The 25,638-nt window shown below is 37.3% G+C and overlaps 3 protein-coding genes across 9 annotated transcripts; 2 read left to right on the forward strand and 1 right to left on the reverse strand.

Annotated features, from left to right (window-relative positions):
- Window positions 1-251: 251 nt before the first annotated feature.
- cnot2 (CCR4-NOT transcription complex, subunit 2) lies at window positions 252-10,257 on the reverse strand. Of its 4 annotated transcripts, none has more exons than XR_003444743.2 (15): window positions 10,122-10,257; window positions 8,730-8,852; window positions 8,432-8,504; window positions 8,158-8,305; window positions 7,879-8,061; window positions 7,619-7,695; window positions 7,360-7,485; window positions 7,132-7,256; window positions 6,924-7,044; window positions 5,702-5,858; window positions 5,444-5,505; window positions 4,907-4,956; window positions 4,570-4,715; window positions 4,342-4,486; window positions 252-1,683 (listed from the first exon to the last, which is right to left on the reverse strand). XR_003444743.2 is itself a non-coding variant. In XM_027173322.2 (15 exons), the coding sequence occupies exons 2-15, from the start codon at window positions 8,838-8,840 to the stop codon at window positions 1,597-1,599; spliced, it is 1,563 nt and encodes a 520-aa protein (XP_027029123.1). In that variant the 5' UTR covers window positions 8,841-8,852; window positions 10,122-10,257; the 3' UTR covers window positions 252-1,596. The 4 variants fall into 4 exon arrangements, 3 of the variants coding, with proteins under 3 accessions (XP_027029123.1, XP_027029120.1, XP_027029121.1); XM_027173322.2 differs by having other exon boundaries at window positions 4,615-4,715; window positions 6,924-7,041; XM_027173319.2 differs by having other exon boundaries at window positions 4,615-4,715.
- A 1,431-nt stretch (window positions 10,258-11,688) lies between these two features.
- Window positions 11,689-13,865, forward strand: lrrc10 (leucine rich repeat containing 10). Of its 2 annotated transcripts, none has more exons than XM_027173330.2 (2): window positions 11,689-12,028; window positions 12,236-13,865. In XM_027173330.2, exon 2 carries the CDS (start codon window positions 12,283-12,285, stop codon window positions 13,147-13,149), a length of 867 nt encoding a protein of 288 aa, XP_027029131.1. In that variant the 5' UTR covers window positions 11,689-12,028; window positions 12,236-12,282; the 3' UTR covers window positions 13,150-13,865. The 2 variants fall into 2 exon arrangements, with proteins under 2 accessions (XP_027029131.1, XP_027029130.1); XM_027173329.2 differs by having other exon boundaries at window positions 11,695-12,028; window positions 12,255-13,865.
- A 1,484-nt stretch (window positions 13,866-15,349) lies between these two features.
- fnbp4 (formin binding protein 4) lies at window positions 15,350-24,507 on the forward strand. Of its 3 annotated transcripts, none has more exons than XM_027173307.2 (17): window positions 15,350-15,602; window positions 17,385-17,474; window positions 17,963-18,093; window positions 18,257-18,431; window positions 18,811-18,958; window positions 19,169-19,268; window positions 19,391-19,717; window positions 20,174-20,372; window positions 20,605-20,696; window positions 20,815-20,913; window positions 21,062-21,195; window positions 21,998-22,161; window positions 22,414-22,637; window positions 22,717-22,852; window positions 22,976-23,166; window positions 23,331-23,488; window positions 23,623-24,507. In XM_027173307.2, exons 1-17 carry the CDS (start codon window positions 15,485-15,487, stop codon window positions 23,714-23,716), a joined length of 2,580 nt encoding a protein of 859 aa, XP_027029108.1. In that variant the 5' UTR covers window positions 15,350-15,484; the 3' UTR covers window positions 23,717-24,507. The 3 variants fall into 3 exon arrangements, with proteins under 3 accessions (XP_027029108.1, XP_027029107.1, XP_027029109.1); XM_027173306.2 differs by having other exon boundaries at window positions 15,351-15,602; window positions 20,809-20,913; XM_027173308.2 differs by having other exon boundaries at window positions 15,502-15,628; window positions 20,809-20,913.
- The last annotated feature ends 1,131 nt before the right edge of the window (window positions 24,508-25,638 follow it).

A 25,638-nucleotide genomic window follows, 5' to 3' on the forward strand; every position in this document is an offset into this window, starting at 1 on the left:
TGTACTCTCATTTATTTAAAGGGGGAAAAAAAGCTACACAAAGCTAGGTTATTTCCTCCATCTGTCATCGTACAGAAATGATCTATTTTAGCAGTTGTGAGACTATTGCAGCCTTTATTTTAGTCCCATGTGCTTGTCTTCCATGCAGGAGCTGAATTGTTATTTCTCCATCTTGGGTCAGACTCATTGAAAGTCTTTCACTGGTGGTCTTTATAGCCCTCAAACCCCTCCCACAGACAGACAAACACTGGTTCAGGAAAGCCGTTCTGCTTTATTACAAAGGAAAGAAAGACGCGTTCAATGTTTTCAGAAAATACAAGACTGGTTTGTTTTTGTTTTTTGTGTTTTTTTTGTTAGCAGTATTACCAATTTTCCTTTTCCTATGAAATGTTTCTATTCAAACAGCTGCATGTGAAATGTTTCCACCTACTCTTTTGGGGCTTTGGGGTATAGATTTCCTTAGTTCGAAAAAAATCTGGCCTTCCATATTTTTGAATGTTTATCTTGGTCTTAAGTGCACAGGGTAACAAGTGTGAAGCCCTGTCTGGCAGCTCAATAAGATTAACACTATTTTTTTGTTTGTTTGTTTGTTTCTAACACATAATGCCACCACTGCTCACCTCCTAAAAATGAGGTTGAGCAAAGAATAATTACCTTTTTCCAAAATAGACGTCATGTATATATATATATAGATACAGCTATCTATATATATAATATATACACATTCGTACATACATATCTTTATTCATGTGATGTCCAAAAAAATAAAAAAAAATGTACACATTTATTACAAAATTGTAACAAAGACTGAGAAGTGTTTTATCTGGAACAATGTAGCTTAGTCATAACCCCCTGGGTGAGGATGGTCCACAAGCTGTTCCCACAATGGTCACTAAAACAGTCTGATTTGTAATTATTGGAGTTAGGCAGAGAACCTGATCGGGTGTAGGATCGAATGCACGGTTAAGATGACAGATCAAAGGAATGTTCTGGAGGAGAAGGAAAAAAAACAAGGCTAAAGGACAAGAGATTCCATGATGTTAACAGTAGGCTGTGAATCCTTCCAGACAAAAACAGGAGAAGAGCATTTTTTCCACATAAAAAAAGCACAAAACAATTTTTGTGTTCTTTTATTACTAAATAGTGCAACAATGAACATTGCATTTTTCTTCCGCCCTTTTGTATTCACATGTATTGGATTGATTTTTGTGTCTGTCCTGTTTACTAACATGGTACGTTTCGGAAAACGAAACGTAACCTTTTGTCGTACTGCAAGTCAGTTCTCCTGCCAAAGACCAAACAGGCTTTTGATCTGAGGCGTAAACAAAATACAGACGGGTGCTCAAAATGAAAAAGGAGGAAAAGAAACAGGGTATGAGAATATTTAAAAACAGTGTAATGGGGTGTGTGTGTGTCATTTTGGGCAGCACATTATTGGTAAGGCATGGTATCTCCCCTCACTGGTTAAGGTAGAGACCCCCTGCCCTCCTCCTGCAGTCCTTGTCCAGACAGGTGAGGAATAAAAGCAGATTGTGGTTGGCCAAGTCTAGTGCTGAGGTCTGTTTCTGCAGCTCAGAGAACCTGAGCACCTCCGGTTCAGAAGGCCTGCTGCGCCGGGTTGTAGTTGAAGGTGGTTGGTACGTGAGGCCGCTCCTCAAGCTTGTCATATTCAAGGTGGAACTCCTTAAAATGGAAGTGGGGGAAAATGTCTTGGTTAGTAATATTTGTACTAATTAAGGGCTAATATTTGGAAGGATGCAAATCAACTAACTCGTTAGTTTGGTAGACAGCTGAAGATAAAACCCACACAATACTGAATAATATAACTTAGGAACTGTGCTATATTGTCATTAAAACACTGAAAAACACTGCAACCTATGATGACTTAAGATAAAGCTTCCCTTGCACCTTTTTGGGTCTTCAGTCTCTTTACACTACCATATTTCTAAATACAGTTATGTAACATGTAAAAATACTGGAGCGGTAAGTCTTTCTCTTGGAGTTCGCTAATCATTATTGCTTAAACGATATAAAAGTTTAAAGTATCATTAAAGCAGAACACAGAGGGGACTTCCACCCTCACAGACTAAGTAGCAAAGATGGAGCTCTTTGACATGAAACAGAACCCACCCGAAAAAATTTACCACATCACAAAGCAGTAGGGGACAAAAGCAGACAGAGCACCTGAGGTAAGTTCACCACAATCTGCCAGGGCCAAGCTGGATAGATCAAACAGACTGATGTCGCTTTCCAAGTCAGCTATAGTCTTACAGGCATTTATAAAATCAGACAAGGTGTTGGATCCATGGATATTTCTTTTCCAAACAACTATAAACACTCCTTTTTTTTCACCATTTCATCAGACTTACAGTAGGATAGATAGATTTATGATAAAGTACAAGCTTTTGTCCATGGTGAAGCAGTGCGATTAAAAATTCAAAAATACTCAATGCTCCTATTCTCCTGATTTGTCTAAGAAAAGGCTCACTTCAATGAGGGTCACAGTTACTGTCTATTAGAAAAAAGAAAAAAAATCTCTTAATCTGGGAAATTCCTGGGAAATTCCTTGCCTGCTGAATCAAAGAAACTTGCTTCAAGATTAATACAGACAATTAGAACCAATTCAGGACAAAACATATAAGATCCGATTCTATATGAATCTTTATATAACCTGCTATAACCCTTATAGAAATGTTTTGTTTTTTAAAAAGAACTTCCCAACAATTACACCAGCAATTAAAGCCCTTCTCAAAGAGCCCTTAACTGTTGGGGAAATAGATTATTTCTGGATGACTGTCATGGTTTAGGTACTTTCCTCTTTCCCCCTTATATTTGTGCTTGTTATAGAACTCTTAGCCATCGCTTTGTGTACTTATAGGTGGGAAGTAGACAGTACGGTAAAGAAAGGAACATAACGTGTACTTATTTGCTGACAATTTATTATACATCACTAATTCATTTCATAAATCAGTGATTGTGTCAATTTTAGATAGATTTGGAAAAATGAAAGCTTAGTAAAGAGCAACTTCACCACAAGTGTATTATTTCCAGTGAGCTCAATAATGGACCATCAAACATTTAGTTCCAGTCCTTTCAAAATAGCAACCTCCATTAGATGCCTAAGAGTTACTAGTCATGTGCTTTTTTTTTCCTGAAAAGAAATTTATTTATTTATTTTTTTAAAAAAATTCTATTCTAAACATTTTTTAAACTCTTTCATAATACTTTAAAATTGTATTTTTTTTTTTTTAAATAATAAATGGTCCAAATCTACCATCTCTCTAGCAGGCCTATTGTAAAAACAAACATTTTGCCAAGACATTTGTTTCTCTTTCAGTGCATGCTGGGCAAGCTTTATTTAAAATAAATAAATAAATAAATAAATAAAATATTAAAAAAAATAATAAAAAAAAGATAAATACGATTTTCTAAGGGGGTTTTTACACCTGGTCACACTTCATGTGTTTTCTGTGATCCGATGGTAAAAAGACCGGATCTAAATGCCCTCTGAAACGTTTTTGAGACAGGTATAAATCCGATCACTCAAACCACTTCAGGAGGTGGTCTGGGACGCATTTCAGATAAAACTCGACAGGTGTAAATTAACGTGGTTGTTCAAGCCACATACGTCAGCGCTTTACTCCTCCCAAACGGAAGTACGTCACTCACAGGTGATCTTTAAAGCAGGTGTCTCGTTGGGTCTTAAAACCCACTGCTGCTGCCAGCGAAAATGCAGCAAACAGTAAATGCTGTTTTTTGTAGCATAACCGCCCTAACAAGTTCTCATCTTCTTTTTGATTGCATTCTGAAAACCACATACACCAAAGCGTGTTCCATTTCACTTAACCCGGAAATGAGGTAAAATATATTTGCATTTTGGGCGGGAGTAGAAAGATCGGATTGATATCCGATTCGCCAAGACGCATTTATGTGGCCTAATGTAAATGGAACAGTTTTAACAAATCAGATAGCTAACGGATCAGAGAAAACACATGACATGACCGGGTGTAAAAAAGGCCCTATGAAAGAAAAAGTTAAAACATTTCATGCCACATGAGAACATTAACTGATGATGAATGAACCCTAACACTGCACTAATTTCATTTTAAATTGAGTTTGATTCATGCTGAAATGTAGAGGGTCAACACAGTCCTCACCTCCACTTCATTTATTTATTTATTAAAGAGGGAGGCATGTTACTAACCTAGGTTATGTATTCACAATTTTGAATGAAATTTTGGAGCACATTTTGGTGAAAGCACTCCCGCAAACTTAGTCCGCAGTTTGAATTCTAGAACCATTCGACAAATCTATGCACTCATCAAATGCCAATAATTTTACCTTAGCAACCTTCCTCCAGTTAAGACAATCAAAGAAGTAGTATGTCCCCCTCTCATAAGTGTTGGTCTTCAGAGTGGGCTCCATGCCAGGTGCTCTTGTAATCCACACCCTCTCCTCCTTATGGTACCTCCAGTCTCGGTTAAAGCTGCAAGGTGTATAATATATAATATTACATCAACACACAGTTACAAATGTGGTCTGATAATGTCATCTTTAATTGTAACTGACGTGTCATTTCTTATCTGTTCATGAAACGTATGGAGTCATGCATACAGTTCCACAGCAGCTAGAAGCTGTAAGAGATCTCCTCCATTCATGTAGTAGAGGTAGAACAGCAGGTCCTCCCCATATCGTGCTAGTTTTATTGCAGCAAGCTGTGGATAAACACAGCATCATAAACTAAATGTCAAACAAAAAAAAAAAAAATGCTGATGATTAAAACATGTTCAACATTCCATAAACACTGAGCTCCTTCATGCCACACAGCTGGAGTTACATCTCTCAGCTTGCAGGTCTACAAGGAGTCAGTGGTATGAACATGTGATTTCACATCACGCTTACGTACCTTGTCCCTTATGTGAATGTTGGTTAAGTACTCCGATGGAACGTGGAAATCTGGAGAGAAGAGAAAAGATTTACCAACAATTAATTCATTTCATTTGACTGCTACAGATTTCGCTCTCTAATAGACAGAAATCACATATTCAAGAAAAACCATACAGAGGAGCCAGACTTTAAAAACAACAACAATAATAATAAAAATCATTCTGTTCATGTTGACATGTGGATATTGAAATGTAAAAAACAGTATACAGTTTTAGAAAAGTAAAAGCAAACAGTACTCAGTGTTGAAGGCTCTTCGATATGGACCTCAAAAGATCATCTCTACGTTTTTACACTCAATAAAGCAGACATGTATGGCATTTGGCAGTAACGTACAAAAGTCTCTATAGATTAATACATTAACACTGGTTCACTAGGTTACAGACATAGGATTTCCATCAACCTAAAAACTCTGTTCAGGGTTTTGTTTTTTTTTTAAATAAAATATACACATACAACAAACAGGGAAAAAGTGCTAGTTCTAACCAATGACACTAACCGATATCCTGTGGTCGGCATGGTGCAGATGCCCACGGAGATGCAAACTTGGGGTACAGGTTTCTGTTAAAGGAGATTTGAGCATGTAAATATCAGGAAGAATCATGCAGAATTACCAGAAAATGTACAAGATGTATAAAAATGTGCCAGACCAACATAAACGTCCCACAAGAGGAGGATGCTAATATACAAGAAAGGTCTATGAAGGAAACTATAAAAGAAGTGCACAGGAAATGTAAAGTATCTTAAAGCGTCGTACTCTGGAGAGTTGAGGTTGAGTCCCAGTGTGGTCAAATCACTTCCTAACGCCAGATGAACCATTCCAGGGTCTGTTTCAGCTGCTCGAATAAAGGCTAGCAGCCCAATCATTCCAAACTGATCCGTCACCATTCCAGTAGGAATGTTTGTCACCTTGCCTTCAAAGAATCAGAATTATACCAGGATCATTTTCATGCTTTAATGATTTAAATGGATTTATCCGTAAAAAATAACCCTTAGCACAATACACACTAAAGATTGCTGACACCTGAATCTTATATAATTGTAGTCACTAATTCATGAGTCAGTTCATCATTTCATGAGTGAAAATAGTACTTTTCCTTCTAGTATTGTACTACATACTGGTAATATAAAATAATCAAAGCGTATCAAAGGAATATTTTTTTTTTTTATGTTTTTCACTTATTTTTACAATAATTATGTTCGTACAACTATTGAATGCATCGATCATTTATGATGGAACATTAATATTGTTTCATCTTAAATAAAATGGCTGTGTTAATCAAATCAATGGGGTCACAGAGAATATAAGCTATACAAGATGGACAACTGATTGTGGTCGTTTTTAATTATTTCTTGGCTTCCTGATCTGAAACCAAACTGAATCATAAAGTGCCTTCACGTTCCCAGCCCTGCTGCATACCTTAACTAAGACAAAACACATGTAGCTTTATTAGCCAAGGAATTTGTTAGCATACAGATAAGCATACAGATTAAAAACTCAAGGACACTTAGAAATCATACTGATTGTATATAATGCCAGTGCAGCTTGATGATACTGTTTAAATTACTGCTACGATATTGAAATACAGATGCTGCAAATTCTATTTGTCCATCAGAAGAAACCCACCTAACGTACCTCAAATCAACCCCTAGCTCTGTCTGAAATGAATTACTGGTGAGAGACCTTGTCACCAATGACTGGGCTCTGCTTACTGTTTAAAAGGTTGAATCATAAGAAACGTCTCATCTTATGGCACTAATGTTAATGAGGTCAAATACCTGAACAGGATATCAGTTAACAAAAACAATATGCATGATCATGAAAAGTACTTAACTCTATGGAGTACAATCTAAAAGTCTTGCATAAAAGAGATTTGAAAACCTCTTAAATATGAATTATTATTTTTAAACCTATGATCACATTTAGTTAAAAATATAAGGTGACAACATTAAGCAGCTTGACTTTAACAGATGCTCACCATCAGGCAACACCTGAATCCCCTTTTTCTGCTGGTTGTTGTTCTGTGCTGATGTCTTATCCCCTGGGAACTTGGGACCATCTGCACTGGAGCTGCTCTTGGTTGATGAGTTCAAGTTCTGCTGAATTGACAGCAAAACAAAAACGACTGTCTTGGCTATTTCTTCAGAGTTTGCTAAAAGCATTTAAAAGTATTGAATAATACTCACTGATTTGCTTTCATCCGTGCTCAGCGTTGGATCCTTATAGTTAGGCCCAGGCAGTGCAGGAAAATCCTCATTGTGAATCGAGAAATCTTGGGACTGTTCAGTTGATGGCTTTGTGACCATCCCAACTGCGATGTAAAAAAGATATTAGATTGGATACGAGTGAAAATCATATGCTGATGCATTTCTTTCTTTATTTTTACTGTTACTAGTGGGGAGATGTGCCCTCACCATAGGGAGCCCTTCCAGCCAACGGATTATGCAACGGTGTTGGGTTTCCATTTCCTTCCCTCCGACTTCTGTCTGCTAATGCTGGAAAGTCCGAGAGGTCCAGTCCCGTCACATTTTCACTCCCATCTACAACACAGACCATGTAATACATGTAATCCAAAATAAACTCCATTCATATAACTGGCATTTGATAAAAGTAGAATGGTACAAACGTTTATATTTGTAAAAAAATATCCAAAGTGTTCCAGAAATAACTTACCTGTTCCATTAAAGATGTTGTTTGATAACGAGTTCATACCAAACCCCTGACTTCGACCCATTCCAAAACCTGACATACTGAGAAACGATAGAAATACAGTGTTACTACTGACACAAGCTATACAATTAAAACTACTTAATAAGATGTACTTTAAACAAATGTGAAGAGAGGTTATCGTTTGTCACACATGATTCAACCGCATCTGGACGGATTGCACTTCCTGCCATTTCTGTCAGTTATCAGCGCAGCACGTTTCTTACCTGTTGATGGTGAAGGGCTGTCGTGCCGGTTGCTGCTTTGGCATACAGATGATGCTGGGTGAACTGCGGTTTGGGCTCCCGAGGCCTGAGCTTCCCATACTGCTGGTCCTGCCACCAAGACTCATGCCCTGACCCACTTGCGAGTGATTCATCATGTTCCTGGTGTTCATAGGCAGAATGCCCCTGTAGAGCAGAACAGATGACATTTATTTCAGTACATATTTATAAATTCTCTTGACCAGTATTTATGTAACATAAGCACAAACAAAGCAGGTGTACCTGTTTGGCGAAGGCGGAGTATGGAGAGACATTGTTGGGACCCCTGTTGTTGGGGTGCTATGGCTCGGTAACTGAGTACCTTGTGTTAAACTCCGGTTTAACTGAGGGTTGTTGTTGCTCATGCTCCTTATTGAGAAGCCTAGTGCACCTGTTTTTTTTTATAAAATAATAAACAAATATTTGTATATGTAATGGTGAACGAGTACTTTATATTTAAAATAAAAAAAATAAATAAAATTATACAAAATACTCTCTCAGTTCTATATGTACTTACTTTGGGGACCATACAAACTTGCACCAAGCTGCGACAATTGACCTGACGATGACGGCGAAGGAGATGCCAGCATCTGACAAGATTAAAGGGCACAATTTATTCAGTTTTCCTTCACCGTTTTAAACCAACTCCATCAACAGCATATTACAAAATAAATCACACCATTTAAACACTAAACAAATCCATTATCAAAACTTAAGCACTAGATCATTATTCCTTGCAGTCTGCTGTGAGCTTCAGCATTTGATCAGATGAATATAACACGTTAACAATAACAACAGGTAACGGTTGTATTTACATCTTTCTCCGACCGATGAGGGAACATCGACGGCTGGCCATAGTACATACTCTCATCAGGGTAGTCGCTTTCGACCCCCTCTACAAACTTCTTTCTTGTAGCACTGAACATACCGTTCGTCACCTGTAAAAACAGTGAGATATTAAGAGGAGGTATTAAAAAAACTTTTTTTTAAAAAAAAGACAAGACCATCCACATTTATTACACATGATTCCTTAAGTTATTTTTAAGCTTCACAAACATATTCCAGACAGGGAATGCAAGTGCTTACTATTTTGTTGTCAGTAAGTACCTCAGCTCTAAAATCAACACACTGCTGGTACTTATTTTTGGTGTGATAATATTAAAACAATGGTGGGGTTTTTTTTCTTCAGCTTGACAGTCATCAGTGCCAGGTAGATTTTTCCGTAAGAAGCAGCAGGTGATACACAAAGTAAAAGTTGTTAACTATATCTGTTAAACCACATCTATTACAGAGAACAAACAGCTCGACACTGTAATCACTAAACGTTCCGTGCGTTCAGATACAAATAAACTTTTCATACAATAATAATTTTTAATCGACAACAATTATCATTTAATAACATTTAGCTGGCAACCTATTTATTTATACTCACGTGCGGCACTGAAGTTAAAAATTAAAAAGTTTAAAATTACTTTTTTTAAACGCGTCTGAGGTATTTGATCATGTTCTTTACTAGCTAGTAACACGACAGGAACGAGCTGCTAAGCTAACGTCAGCTAATTAAATGGACATCAATTGTTAGCTAGCTCGAAATAACCAGCTGATGCTAAATGTTGTTAGCCGAATTATCTATCGAGCTAAAGTTGCTAAGCTCAAATGCGCAAAAAAAAAACCCCAAAACGACCGATTTACGCATATCGGTAACTCGTAAATGAATCGACGCTGCGTTTAGACTATAAGTTTAAGAGCTCAACAAAAAGCTTCTTTTAATTATTTACTGGTTAGGGCTATTAGCATGTAGCTTAGCCGTGAAGCTAACAAAGTGGCTTTCGCTGTAGAAGGACAAGAGTTTTAGGCCCGCTGTATATTCGGCCTGCATCTTTTAGTCTGTATACAAACCAGCACAGTGTCGTAGCGCACAGCGTGTCGTTATTAGCACAGTAGCGTTGCTATAGCGCTGTACTCACATATTATTTATACGGCTTTGGGCTTCTCTATATACAGTTAGCCCCGGAAGCTAAATGCTAACGCAGCTAGAACAGACAAAAACAGACGCACGAGCCGTGTTTGTACCGCACTGTTTGTTCACACGCAGCGCGCGTGCACTCATAAAACGATGAAAAGCTATTGCTCGGGGTTCTTTTTCTGCTCGTGTTCACGGCACAGGGTTGTGTTTTTTAGTTTTCATAAAGATAGAATTTACTAACCGCATTAATTTCCCCTCTGCTCGTAGATCCAAGATGGCTGTGTATCCTGCAGCTGGGAATGCTGGGTGAATAGCCTTTACCCTCTGACCCCTTACTGACCTCGAGCCTATCATTTTAGGCCTGAATTGGGTTCATGTTATTACTTTCTGCTGTGGTGAACATTGCTGATGAGCTTGTAAAGGCATTGCTAGGCTTGTATAGGATTTCATTGCTAGTGGTATTTTGTTCCCAAAGCCAAACTTAATGCCCAGCTCAGAAAATTGAGTACTAACAGGACTATAATATATTTTTTATGTTCTGTGTTTAAAAGACCAAAAGTTTTACTCTTCCAAAAATTAAGGATGTGCCTAATACATATTAACCATACCGTAACCATGAATCATTTCCTAGATCTTAGACTATATGCCGTTCATTGCGTAACACAAGCTCATAATCATGTTTGTGAATGTTAGGGCTTGAATGCTTTAACAGGATTATCAAAACATCACCTCATTCTACTGGACACTCTGAAATAAAGGCATAAATCTGTACTTTTGCTTGTCACCATATATCTTTGAATTTAAAGGTGAATTATGTACCTTAACTCTCATTTAAATTGGAGAACTAGGTGATACATAATAAAGGTGCTTAAGATTGTACCCTTGATGGTACCACTCCAGCAACACGTACAGTATTTTCCCCCAGGGTCAAGGGGTAAACTTACTTTTTTCAGGGATGCCAATAATGTTATTATGATGTATTATAATAGAAATTAATGAATAATTAATATTTGAATTAATTGAATCCATTCTCTGCATCTTAATTACTGTTTGGTTCAGCTCAGCTACCAAATCTGACCTCAGAAGACTGCTGAGCGAACCATTGGCACAACTCTGCCCACTCTCCAAAATCTACAGTATACTTCTCCAGAGTGAGCAAAAGGGCAAAGATCACAATCACTCTGGACCCCTCACTTTAAGCACACTCCCTCTTTGAACTGTTGCCATCTGGTCAACGCTACAGAGCCGTGAGCACCAGAACGACCAGACATAGGAACAGTTTCTTCCCTCAGCCAAACCATCTGATGAACACTTAACATACACGGAACACACAACACTATTCTTACACATTATTTACTTAAAACGCATACTATTTATATTTCAATTGCACATTTCACACTTGTACATTTTTAAATACAAACTGTATATATTGTATATGTCATTCTGTTACACTGTGGACACTGTGGACGTCACTAAAACAAATTCCTTGCATGTGAAAACCTACTTGGCAATGAAGCTCTTTCTGATTCTGATTCTGATCATTTACTTTAACTAACTGCAACTATGTGGCCAGACTTATACAGTTTGCTTTAATAATTACATCATTATTATTAATATATTCTGTACATCATCCTATAACATCAAATTATACTTCTGGAAAAAAAAAAAAAACTTTCATGTTGTGACCACTAAAATCATATAAATCTATCTATATATATTTATTATTTGTTTATTTATCATCAACCTGATCAGTTTTGCTTATGTTCTATTTAAATTAAAATAATCAAGCACTGTATGCTGTTGTGGTATTTGACTGGCTTGACTTTTGCATGCCTTGATTGACGTGGGTGAGAGGTTTGATAAATGCACAAGGCTCAGTTCCCAACACATTCTTTAACCACTGCATACTTTACTTATCAGTGCTCTGCTTTCCACAGCCTAGAATTCATGTAACATGCATGAGGAGGGGCAAACTGAGTATCATCTTTGGCACTCACTGGAGTCAGAAGGCTCGATTAGAGCAAGGCACAGGGAGTGCAGAGTGCGGGGCAAGAAAACCATCGCATTATTTTTGGGAGAAAAAGAAATGATTAAATCAGAAAGAGGGAATCGTACAAGTCTTCAAAAGGAACATACTGCAGCTCTTTAGTAAGTAATGATGCTTATAATGATGTTTACCATGTAGGGTATTGTTTAATGTTTAATGCAAACCCTATTTTATATCAACAGTATATCATATGAAATATGTGAATTACCAATATTCAAGCATTTCCATAAAGGATTCTAACCAACTCAAATGAAGTTATTAACTATTGATGACAAAGGATGATCTATTTTTCCATTTCTATTAATAAGTCCATTTTACCTCATGAAGGGACCGACCATAAGTGTGTGGTGGAGTAATGGGAAATGTTGTTCGAGGAGCCGTGGCCTTCATTCCATCAGACAGATGTGAACGATTCTTGGTGGGAGACTTGAAGGAGATGCCACATGATCGCACCTTAGACCTGAGTAGCCGCCATCTTCATCGCTTTCCACTTAGAGTATGTGCTTTTGGTGACCTACTAAAACTTTATTTGAGTAATAACAACTTGAGCAGTCTGCCTCCTGAGCTTAATAATCTGAAAAAGCTTCAGATTCTGGCTCTGGACTTCAACTGTTTTGTGGAATTGCCTTTGGTTGTTTGCAGTCTTCGGCAACTTAACATCCTCTACCTTGGCAATAATCTACTTTACAAACTACCAACACAGCTCGCTCAACTCAGTGGACTAAAGACATTGTGGCTAGACAACAACTGCATTACAAAGTTTCCATCTGTAATATGTAAGCTTTCTGAACTCAAAACTCTTCATCTGGGTTACAATCAGTTTTGTAGCTTGCCTGGTGATCTGAAAAGGTTAAAAGAGCTGCGAAGTATTTGGTTATCAGGCAATGTACTGAATAAATTTCCACCAGTGCTTTTGGAAATGCATTGTTTGGAAGTGATTGATGTAGACAGGAACCACATACAATATTTTCCACCACTTATTCACTTGACAGGCCTTAAGGTTATCATCTATGACCATAATCCATGTGTTAACGCACCTTTGGTGGGAGAAGGTGTGAAACGGGTGGGCCGCTGGGCTGATAGTAGTAATGACGGGGATGATGAAGTGGAGCGTAAGACGGCTGAAGTGTCCATAGAAGAAAAGACAGCTGAAGTGTCCACAGCAGAAAATACAGCTGAGGTGTCCATAGAGGCAAGAGAACAGCTGCTAAAGAATGAGTAATAGGAGCTGTACAACTAGTATGATGTTTAATATTTAATATATGTAATATATCTAATATATCCACGGTAGCAAAAGAATATACAGTAATACTAATGTATTGTTCTTAACTGATGGTGTAAAGAAAATTTCTAGATTAAACAATAGTTTTAGTAAATGTTTTCTCTAAAAAAATGAAAGAAACATTCCAGGACTATAGCTGTCACACTATTACACTGATTTATTTTTATATATATATAATGTACAAGAATTTATGTTTTTCTGCTTTCTGATTATTTGATTTCTTTAAAGATATATAATTTCTGTTTTATAGATTATCTTGAATTAAACTGTATAAAGTATTGAAGGATATTCTAATGATGAATTGCTAAATTCCAACAATGTACCTCACCTCCTCAATAATGCATGTGTGAAGTGACAGATTCGGGTCTGCAGTTTAATGTACGACCTTTAATAGGCTTTTATCATCATTCTTGCTGGCCCTGGTTGCTGGTGGACATGTACACTGTTTTCTGCAAATATTAACCTCAACTTTGTTAGCTGTGTTTTTGCCATTATTAAGAGAATTGTTAGAAGTTCTACAAGTAAGTTTTCAGATGGGATATAATGTGTATTTGGGATTAGTGTCAGCAAAGTTCATCAGATTGTCCCAATCTGTGTGAAGTGTTTTTTTCACATGCAGAGAAATGGCATAATAAATTTATTTATTTTACCAAAAATCAGTTTCAATTTCTGTTCTTAATAATTATGAAAGTATATTATTTAGAATCATACATAATTTAATTAGACAAGTAAAAACAATAAAACTGCCTGGTTTGCCTTAGCTACCAAATCAGACATCAGAAAACTACAGAGAAAGTTCTGGACTGCTGAAAATATTACTGGTGTTCCCCTGCACACCCTTTAAGAACTATATAAATCCGGAGTGAGGAAAAGAGCTAAGAAAATCCCTCACAACCAAGTCATCTGTGTTTTGAACTTTTACCATCTGGTCTGCACTACAGAGCTCCAAATACCAGCACAACCAGGCACAAGAACAGTTTCTTCCCTAGGCAATCTACCTCATGAACAGTTAAATGTCCCCCTTTAAACAATAACAATGTGCAATAATCTTATATTTATTTGTTACCACCTCCATTCTAGTACATTTCTGCATCTCATTCTATTTTAATGTGTTCCATTCTATCCTCTATAGCACAATACATACAATTTATTTATTTTTCTGATTCTGATTCTAAAACTAAGAACTTACAGTCACCTCTTATTAGAATTACCTATTTAAATAATATTTATTTTAGTCTGTTTCAATGCAAGTTGGGAAAATCCATGTGCTAGCATACTACATAGTATGCTAATGGTAGGTTACATATTATGTCACTACATCAGTGATCAACTTTGATACTATTTAATATACTCGTACGTTGTCTGGAGTTCAGCCTGTGGCTGGAAACAAAGAAACATTGATTCCACAGCATGCGGGGATGAAGTGTTGAATACCACCCAAACTGCACTAATGTTTTTGTTTCAAACAGACTGCAGCAAACATATCTTCAGCTCATTCTGACACTATAGCAGGCAGTGATGCATTTCAGATTTATCATTTAATCCATGGTCAATTCCTTAACTCAAAAACTTCCTAAACCCAAAACCATGTGATGAACAGCTTTACTGCACGGTGTGTATTCCAGCCTTCAGATCCACCATCATGGATAAAGTGGTAACTCAAAGTGAGTATACCTGTATGATGTCAACGCCCCATAGCAGCCTCTATCAGGAGTTTAAGAAAATTATAATGACCCCAAATATACATCCGAATGTGCACAGAAATATTTGAGGGTCACGAAATGAATGTTTTGCAACAGCTTTCACAAATCATAACTGTAGCTCAGTGGTTAAGGTGTTGGATTACTGATCAGAAGGTCATGAGTTTGAATCCCAGGTCCACCAGGCTGCTGGGTCTGTGAACAAGGACCTTCACCCTTAATTGCTGTTGTATAAACTGAAATAAAAACGTGTCACTCTGGATAAAGATGTAAATAAATAAACATAAAACTAAGTAAAGTCATATGTATGTAGAACTTTTATTACCTCTGCCAATTAATTTGGCGTTGAATCTATGACAATAATTGTGCACGAAGGCAACGTAAATATCCTTTTGGGTGACGTCACAAGGCTGCATGAGAAGTAATAATAAAGTTGTAAATGTTGCGGTGGTTTATCTTTTATTCCGGAGACGCATGAAGCGCTTTATTGTTGCTGCCTTCACAGGGAAACAGTGCAGCTGATGTTGTGCCAGTAGCTCGGCTTCCATTATCAGCGCTGGCACTCGCACACAGTGATGGGAAAGAAAAGCCGCACAGGGACGAGCCGCAGGACGATTTTACAGCTCTCACCGCCAGGACTACGCAGCGGCTCAGGAACAAGTCGAGACGAAACTCTGGGATCTGGGTCGGAAGGTGAGCAAATATCCACCTTTGTGTGTGTAAGTGTGTATTTGATCTCTCAGATAGTTTAGACGTATAGTCAGAAGTATGTGTTTAAATATTAAGACGTATTAAGAACACACCCGTGTCTTGTCTAGGCCAGATCTATCCGGCTAGTGCATGGCACTTTGGCTAACAACGCTAGCTCATGTCAATAAGCTAGGCAGCTAATTTACAAAGCTAGGACACAACCGACCGAATATTAGAGGGGAAAATGTAACTAGCTGAAGATAACTAGTTTGAACGAATGGTTATTAATGTGTTGTATTGTAAACAGGAAACACTTGGGGTTAACTCGGTCATAGGATGATTTATATCTATGTCGTGTAATGCATTTAGCTTGCTAACGCTGCTAGCATGTAGCGATTAGCAGCAGACAAAAAGGCAGTGTATCCTAGCAAAATTCGTAAATAAATAAATAATTGGGAAAAAACGAAGCACATTAAAAACCCTGATTTTTGTTATTTAAAATAACATCAAAAGCATTTCGTCTGTGTTTTTGAGCTGTTGTTTACGCCAACGAGGAAATAAAGGTTTTGCTAACCCAAAGCTGTATACGTGCTTATGTGCCCTGCAAAGGAAAGTTAGCATTACTGTAACACCGAGATTCTCAATGTGGGGTGTTTTTTTTTTTTTTTAAATGAGGTGATCAATATATCGACTATCATCAAAGTTGTGTGTTTATTAAGTTAGAATGTTTTATTAGTCTCTCTAATCTCCCTGCTGAAAAAATCCAGCTCGGTGAACTGTACTGTTTGGCTCAGCTACAACATCAGAAGACTACAGAGAAGGGTTCAGACTGCTGAAAGGCTTAGTAGTGCTCCTCTGTCCAGTCTTCGACAACTGTTAGTGAGGAAAATGGCTCAGAAAATCACTCTGGGTCCCTCACATCCAAGTCACCTGCAAATACCAGCACAACCAGGCACAAGAACACTTTCTTCCCCCAGACAATCGACCTCATGAACAGTTTAATTTTTGCATTAAGCAATAACAATGTGCAATAATCTTTTATTTGTTTGTTACCACCTTCATCCTAGTGCATCCCTGCATCTCATTCTGTTCTATTCTATAATCTATAGCACAACTGTACATTCAATTTTGATTTTTTGTCTATTTGTATTTACATAGGATTTTTATTTTTATTTATGTTGTATTTTTTTTTTTTATTCTCATCTTATTTTTATTGTCTGTGTTGTCATCTCTGTGTACTGGAAGCGTATGACACTAAATCAAATCCCTTGTATACGGAAGCATACTATAAAATAAAGCTCCTTCTGATTCTAAACTAAGAACCTATTTAAATAATATAATTTATTTTACTTAGTCTGTTTTCAATGCAAGTTGACAAAATCCATGTGCTAGTGTTCTACGTAGTATGCAAATAGTAGGTTAAATAGTATGTCCTTTAAGAAGTCACCTACGTCAGTGTCATACTGTTTAATTCACTGGTATGTATTATTTAATAAAATACTTTTAAGGGTGTGCACTCACACGTGTCTTTTTGATAACCTGTGCTGCTGCTACTCTTGGATATCGGGTTCTTGTGATTATAGCAGGACGTTTGCAAAGAGAATCTAGTGCACAGACGCTTTTCTCCTGGGACTTGTACAGAATGTTGGACGGCTGATAAAAATCCTTTACAGCCAAAGTGTAAATTGGTTTAATTTAAAATACAACATTGCTCCTTGTATTGTGCATTTTAATAGCAAAATGTCTTTGTTTAGGTTTTCAAGAAATTGTGTATTTGTTTTTTAGGGGAGACTGAGAATAATACAGGCTCCGACGGGCAAGGAGTATACAGGGAGGTGAACATGGACATGAAGACCCCAGCCGTAAAGGCAACACGTGAGTAAAGAATTTATTGACGATTGCCTGTAACATTACTTGATACGTAAGTTGTAGGTTTTCCATTTTGAAGCACAGCAACTAACAAAGCAAAATGGGAAAACCTAAATAAATTAAATGACAGTATTTAAAGAGTATCAGACATCAAATATAACTATTTCACACACCATATAACTCGTACTTAAAGAATGAAAGATTGTAAGTGTAATACAGAATTAGATTCTTGGGTATGTACAAGTTACAATAATAAACATACAAGATATCAGGGAAAGATGGTTACCTTTAACCAGGGAACAAGGACCATATCCATCTGATTGCTTTTAAAAATATCTTCTTTAAAATCTCAGCCTTTGGGTTTTCCCATTTCAGAAGTAATAGCAAGCCAATTTTCTTTAGTGGGTCCATCTTTTATATTGTTATTCAATCTTTTACATTAAATGTATAGTGTAAAATGATTCTGAACTGACATGCCATGGATTTGTTTTCAGAGGGCTTGTCTTTGCTTGGTGCTTATGAGGACAGTGAGGAAGAAGATGCATCTGAAGCAAGCAGTTCTGCTGCCAAAGCAAAGCTCAATCGCTCTGCAGACATTGACAGTACACTTGCAAGTTTTATGGCTGTGAGTAATATTGTACTTCATTTTCCTGATATGGTTGTTAAGTAATAAAGTCTTGGTGTTCTGCTTTGTTTAATTTACTCAAATTGAAAATCATAAATGTAGAGACTTTCTTAAATATTTATCCTAGATATGTGTGAGTATTTATTTATTATTTTTGCTGCAGGAAATTGATGCTATCACCACTCAGCCAGCCCAGACCGATGATGATACAAAGGAAGAGCCCATTGCTCCAGCACCTACCCCTCCTCGCCCTGAACCCAAGACAGAACAGCACTCTTATTCACAGAACGGCTCTGCACAGGAATTTCAGTATAATACACAGTATTCTCTGGTGGGAGGTGAGGAAATTAATTGCCAGGCTTTGATTTCCACTGTTAAAGCTAATAGGAAAGTTCAGTCTTAAAATATTGATATGAATGTGTTTATTGTCTTTAGGGATGTGCCAGATATTTGGTAATAAATAGCCCGAAATAACAGAAACAAGTTTTTACAGAGACACTATGTATTATTGTCCAACCAATTCATTATTTGCTGCTGTTGCTTCATTATGACATCTTTTAGACCTCTGTTAGTAATTGAAGGCGCTATTTGTTGATGACAGCTGTTACTTAGATGGTGGTTATTGTGTAACATATTTTCTAAAATAATAGATAGTAAGATTTTGACACAGTATCCAGAAATTAAACTTGGGACTTTGTGTGTATGTTTTTGCTTTAGCTGGGGTTGAAATGGGTGATTGGCAGGAGGTGTGGGATGAGAACACAGGTTGCTACTACTACTGGAACACCCAGACTAATGAGGTAGTCTGGGAACTTCCACACTATCTGGCCGATCAGGTGCAAAGTCTACAGCAGTATTCCGTGAGGTAAGCTTTGAAATGAAATGTTAACAAAAATGGCATGTTATCAAAAAGTGTTTTTTTTTGTTTTTGTTTTTTTTTTTGTTGTTTTCTGTCAAAAGTGGGGATGCTACTTTAATCCTTTTTTATATATATAATAATCAAGATATTTTGCAGAAGACTTATTTTAAATGTAATCACAGTTTATTTCAACTGAACACTTTTCATATTTCACAGCTCATCTGTTAACGGCAGTGAGGTGTTGCCTAACGCAGCGAGTTATCCTGAACACTCTGCCCTGGCTGTCACTGCATTGAAACCAGAACCAAAAAAGAAGGCAAGATTTAGATGGTTACTATGTTGTCTCTACGTCTGTTATTTATTTAATTCCTAGATATTCCAGTTTGGTTAAATTAGTATTATATGCAAGCTAATTCCTAATTCTTTGACTTTACACAGGATGTAATAGAGAGTGTGGTGGCTTTAACTAGTGATGAGGAGGAGAGGAAAGGGGTAGCTGCATCGCTCCTTGCACCTCTAATACCAGTTGAAGTGAAAGAGGCAGAAGAAAAATGGAGAAAGAAGATTTTGGCGATGGACGACAAGGTGGAGAATTCTCCGGAGGTTGAGGGAGTGGCACCTTTAGGATCTCCTGCTCCGTGTGATGGAGAAAGCCCTGCTCAGTGTAATCAGCAAAGTAGAAACCAATCTAGAGAAAACTCAGAGGGAGAAGAGGAGACGGAGGAGGATACCAAGGAACTGGAGCTTGCATTAGAGAGGAAAAAGGTACGACACTAACATATATTTAATTAGTAATATCCTACTTAAATACTTTAGGTATAGTGTGATCAGGACTCCTGTTCCCTTTCAAATATGAAGAAGCAAATCTCTCAAAACATGCTACATAAATCTTGGGTATTTCTGCTATTATTGGTAATGTATAGTCTATAATCTATACTTGGATATCAATGTCTAAGTAATCCCCAATTTTGTATATGATTGCATTGAATTTTATACTTAAAACAATCAATAACTAGATGATATTTTTAAGTTCTCGATTTGTGCAAAATTCCTTTCATTATGTAATATTTAATCTTTAATCCTGTTATTTTAAGACATCCAAACTTTGCCATATTAGCTATCCCTAATTTCCTCTATCCCTAATATTTCCTAATATTAGCTATCCTTTATTTTATTTTCTCTTTAAAGTTTCTAAAGCAGTACTTTCCTCTTATACCCCAGGCTGAACTTCGTGCTCTAGAAGAAGGTGATGGCAGTGCTGGTGGTTCAAGCCCCTGTTCTGAGGCAAGTCAAGAGGGTTCTCGGGGCCTTTTAAAGAAGACAAAGTGGAAAACGGCTTTTATCCGGGCACAAAGTCCTGACTCAAACAGCAGAGGCTCTGAGAAAGTAGAATGGGACACTGCAGAGGCTGTGGAGATAGGTAACCACACATTAAACATTAGACATACGTAAGATTTGCACATTATATTCTTCAGATCTCACTATGGCATGGTATTAGTAACTGTTATTGAACATAATGTGGACAAGTAGTGAATAAAATGTTTGTAGATTTGCTATGCCCTGGTCTTGCTCACTATAAATAGAGACTAAATTCACAGCAGCTGATTTTCACCAATTTGGGGTATTTTTTGGTATGTTTTATTATTTTCTAGCACATTCCAAAACAGCTGAGAAACAGGAAGACAAAAAGGAACAGGAAAAAACTGTACCTAAACCTCAAGAGGAGGATCCAGCAGACCTCAAGGTAAAGATTACATATAGAGCAATTTGATGAACTTAATAGGTCAAATACCACAAATCTTGAATCAAGTGTTGTCCTTGTTACTAGGTATTCAGTTTCCTGATATTGCTTTCAGTTTCAGATTGGAGAGCTTGCCAATACTTTGACCAGCAAAATGGAATTCTTGGGAATTGACAAAAAGACCATCTCCAACTTTCAACTGCTTTTGTTACAAACGGAGGTAGATATTATTGCTTTAAACTTTGCAAGTGTACTTTTCCTAGGTTTAGTATGTGTAGTAATACATTACTATAATTTGAAATAACCTAATTTAAATAAAACACAGATTCATTGTTATTGAGTCCTTTGTTGTATATTCTTTCTTCTAGACGCGGATAGCAGATTGGCGAGAAGGTGCTCTGAATGGAAATTATCTACGCCGCAGGTTGCAGGAAGCTGCTGAGCACATAAAACATTACGAACTTAACGCCACTCCCAAGGGCTGGTCCTGCCATTGGGACAGGTACGAGCTCCTTATCTTTCACATCTTTATCACTCCACACCCCTCCCTAAAAACTCTTAATTCCCACCCCACACTTGCGCCTATTGACTACTTTACCTCTGCGATATGGTAAATACTTGACTGGTTTGTAGTATTGGGAAATGTCGCCAAAGGAGAAAGATCCAAAGTTGTGTTATAAGGAAGCGTCTGTAAAGACCCAACTGAAAGCAACAGAGCCCCAAAGAGATGAGCCCATTCACCCCCCCAAATAAAACAGAAGGGTCCACTAGCTCTTAGGAAGGTGCTTGCAAGTGCAAGAGCTTTGAACTTTACAGGACTGACCCAAAATGATGGGAGAGTGAATGACAGAGTGACTACATGGGAGCACACAAGCATCTGTTAAAGCGAAGACGGTGCCTTGCCATGGGAGCCTGAAGGTCAGACCAATCTACTTTGTTTACTGTTATTTCTATCCATGCAACATTTGATGATTTGTATAAATATTATTTCCTTTACCCTCTTCTGAAGATGTCTTCTCAAAGGCATCTCAGTGGGTTTTTGTCTGTGTGAGTATTTCAATGACTACTGTTCAATAAATGTTTCAGGATTTGCTGTAATTTTTGTTGATTTTTGAGCAGAAGGTGGGTTCTTCACCAGTGTTCCCCATCCAATCTGGCTCTTCTCTTGGGCTTAATGCATAGCCCTGCTCAACATTTTTCACCTGGGAACAAGAGACCCCCTGCTCCGTTTAAGTCTCCCTGGGTCTCATCGTAAAGGGGCCAGCTTGTAAGACAGTGTTGTGTGTTTGTTTCTCCACCTCTAGAGATCACAGGCGGTACTTCTATGTGAATGACCGGACCAGTGCCTCTCAGTGGGAGTTTCCAGCAGTGAAGGAAGAAGACGAAGATGCAAAGCCACCCCAGCCCTCGGCAGTTTGTCAGGGAAATTCAGGTCAACAATCTCCAGAGGCTTCCAGTGGTCTAGCAGGTAGGTGTCAGTTTAACAACCAATATTGGAAATCTGCAGATTAAAAAGGATAGCCAGTTTTTGACCACATGTTATTTAATTATTTGAGTATCTGAACAAAATAAGTTTTGTCTAAAGTCTGTTGTTGTTGATGTAATTGTGTTACAGTCTGGTGTGATTTGATCAAGTCTAATGCTGTAGATGTCCTGAATGTTAAAAATGGTGGTGAAACATCTGATTGCATTAAAGGACCACTAATGTTTGTTACTACAGAAACTGCCTTTGGAGAAACCCAGTCTTATTGGTCAGCTCCTCAACCTCCACTTCCTCCAGACACTCCCCCTCCTCCTGCAGAACAACCACCTCCACCACCACCGCCTCCTGAATCTCCTCCTCCACCCCCTCCTCCACCTCTCAGCGATGATGGAGAGATCGAGGAGGTAGAAATGGAAGATGAGGATGCTGAGCCACCTGCCCCTGGAACAGAGGAATTTAGAGTAATTTTATTTCTGATATAATTCATGTATTTTGATAGTTTCAGTATTTTTCTGTGATTAAGTATTTTCCTTCACCTAGGCCAGTGAAGCAGCAGCGACTCAAGCACCTGTGACTAAAGCCCAGAAGAGGAAAGCTCCAGGCTCAGAACAGATGAACAAAGCCATCACTATTGGAAGCAGTGCCATACTTTACACTCAGCCTACCGCCACAGCAGGTAGATGAACGACATTAAAACACTGATCCATATAAGTTTATCTGGTCTTAAACATTCATTTGCTGAATGAATCTAATAATTTTTAATCATTTAAATTATGTATTTTGCTCCATAATCTTACAGCCCCTATTATCACTGCGAATGCTTATTGGGGGATGACTGCAGTAGCTACACCAGCTCTTCCATCAGAGCCTCTAGTTCCTCCAATGCCAGCCACACCCTCACAACCTCCACTTCCACCACCCCAACCTCCAGTTGAACCAGTGTCCACAAAGATGCCTACAGACAAAACGAAGAAGCTAAAGAAGGAGAAGGTAGGTCTCTGTCTATCTCTCACTCAGACACACACACACACCATCATATTACTTGCTTTGTACATACTCTTCTTGATCTTTGGGCTTGATAACATTCCACTGATGTCATGGTGCAGTGTGATTTAAAGTTTTTTTTTCCTTTCTTTTTCTTTTTTTTTTTAAAGATGAAGAAGAGCAAGACCAAGATGCCATCATTAGTGAAAAAATGGCAGAGCATCCAGAGGGAACTAGATGAAGAGGAGAAATCCAGTTCTAGTGACGAAGATCGAGACCAACTAAACAGCAAGCGCATTGAAGAGTGGAAACATCAACAGCTTGCCTCGTAAGTGAAATAAAAAACAGCCAGCATTGATCCTGCTTTTAATTTATTTGTAGATATTTAAAAAACATCTATCTTGAATTTCAATTAAGCAATCATGTTTTTGTAGTCAAATGGTTTTTCCCTCACATTTATAGGGGAAAGGCAATGAAGAATGCCAACTTTGAGGCTCTGCCTGATGATTGGAGAGAAAGGTTGCTAAAGAAGAGAAAGATGATGCAGAGTTCGTAGCATTAATCCTTCAGAGTGGAATGGACTTCTTTTGGACTGTATATTTCTCATTTTGTTTCCACAGTGTGGACTGAATGGTTTTTATACTATGACCTCTAGTCAAGTGGTGAATTTTTCTGCAAAAAGGCAAAGGCTCCTATTTCTTTTTGTAAAAATAACTCCGTGTACAAAGTACTTTGTTATTGTTCTTTGTTAGATCTTTCACAGTCAGCAACTTTGGTCCATGGTAATTGCAAAGCAACCACCTTCTTTTTTTATTTTAGCATGTGTTGATATTGAGACTAGTAATTTTATAGATCATGGCAAATTGTGATGTTTTGGACATACTGTTCCATGATGATGAGTCTTTGATCCCAAGACCATTTACTGTAGGGATTAATGCTTTTTTTAATGTCCATGATTCTGATACCTAGAATCTTATGATTGTGTCCCAGACTTTATCCACTAAAAGTGTTTAAATAATACACATTTGCACATGGTGGAAAACATTGGTTTTCTCCAAAGTTTCTGTGGTGATCAATTATTTAGGATGTTAAAGGACCTGAATATAAGTACTCAACCTTTAGGTGAAATTTCTTTTATATTTCAGTGGATTATGTTGTGCAGGGTATAGGCTTTGCAATAACACTTTATAAGCAGATTTAGAATATCATTTTCAGTATGGGAAATTTCAGTCATCTACAGCCATGCTGTTCCTAAGTGTTCTGTATTGATGTGTCTCTTACTGGAAATGGGGATGGGGCACTCCATTAATGTTTGCTATGTTGTAAATAATAAACACATTTATACCACCTGTGTAATTATGATTTTATTTTTTCTGAACAATGCAATGTTTATGGATCTGTAGTGTTTTGTAGGTTTTTGAAACCAGATAATGGACCAATCCAGGTGTTTAGATAAGAGGGAATAACCACAGGAGCTATAAAAATAACCGGTTTTAAATTGCTTAAGGCTGAATGAGCACATTCTGTCGATATACAGTATGATTGTTTAACTGAAAAAAGTGCTTTCTTGTAAGGTTATGGATATATGTAGTCTTTTTTTAAATTGTTTAGTGGTTGAGTTGTATGATTTTTCAGTGGTGGAAATTGGGTGGTTTGTTAATAAACAAACTCAGTAGGTCCATGGAAATAATTTTAACAGCTATAGAGGACCTGGGCTGTAAAAGTTGGCTAATAAAATTCATGCCTCTCCCTTGGTGTTCTTGGGCTAGTCTTTGGAACCACTATGACCCTGACCATGAAATAAATATACTGAAAAATAATTAAATACTTGTTTCAGGGATTGAACTGGTAATCCACTAACTGAAGTATTTGACCTATGTGTGTGATTTATTACTTTGTGCTGCTGATTGGCTGAATGCATAAATGTACAGGTGTACAGTTCATAGACTGGGAGTGTAAAGGACCTGCATTAATAAACAGGTTAACAACCATAAATTAATGTAGTTGTTCTTCAAGCTACACCATATGGGCAAATCACTCATATATGCTTCTGAACATATGATTTTAGTCCCCCATTTGTTGTTAAAACAGTCTGGACTGGATTTTGGTGCATTTGTAGATTTTGGAGCATTAATGAGTTCAGTCAACATTTCAGTTTATCCAAGAATTGTTCAGTGGCAATCAGCACAAAAAGTCTTTAAAACCAGCTCATTAAAACGATTATTATTTATAATAATAATAATAACAATAATAATAATTACTATTATTGTGATTATTATTTATAATAATCACAATAATAATAATTATTATTATTGTTATTATTATTAATAATAATTATATGTTAAATTAAGTATTATCAGTAAAGCTAAATAAGTAAAAAAAAATAATTTGTGCTGTGTCACGGCTGGTAAGTATTAGCAAATTTTACTTTACTATTTTTTACAATTTAAAAAAAAATATATACATATATATATATAT

The sequence above is a fragment of the Tachysurus fulvidraco genome, chromosome 10, assembly GCF_022655615.1.
Source record: "Tachysurus fulvidraco isolate hzauxx_2018 chromosome 10, HZAU_PFXX_2.0, whole genome shotgun sequence".
NCBI lineage: Eukaryota > Metazoa > Chordata > Actinopteri > Siluriformes > Bagridae > Tachysurus > Tachysurus fulvidraco.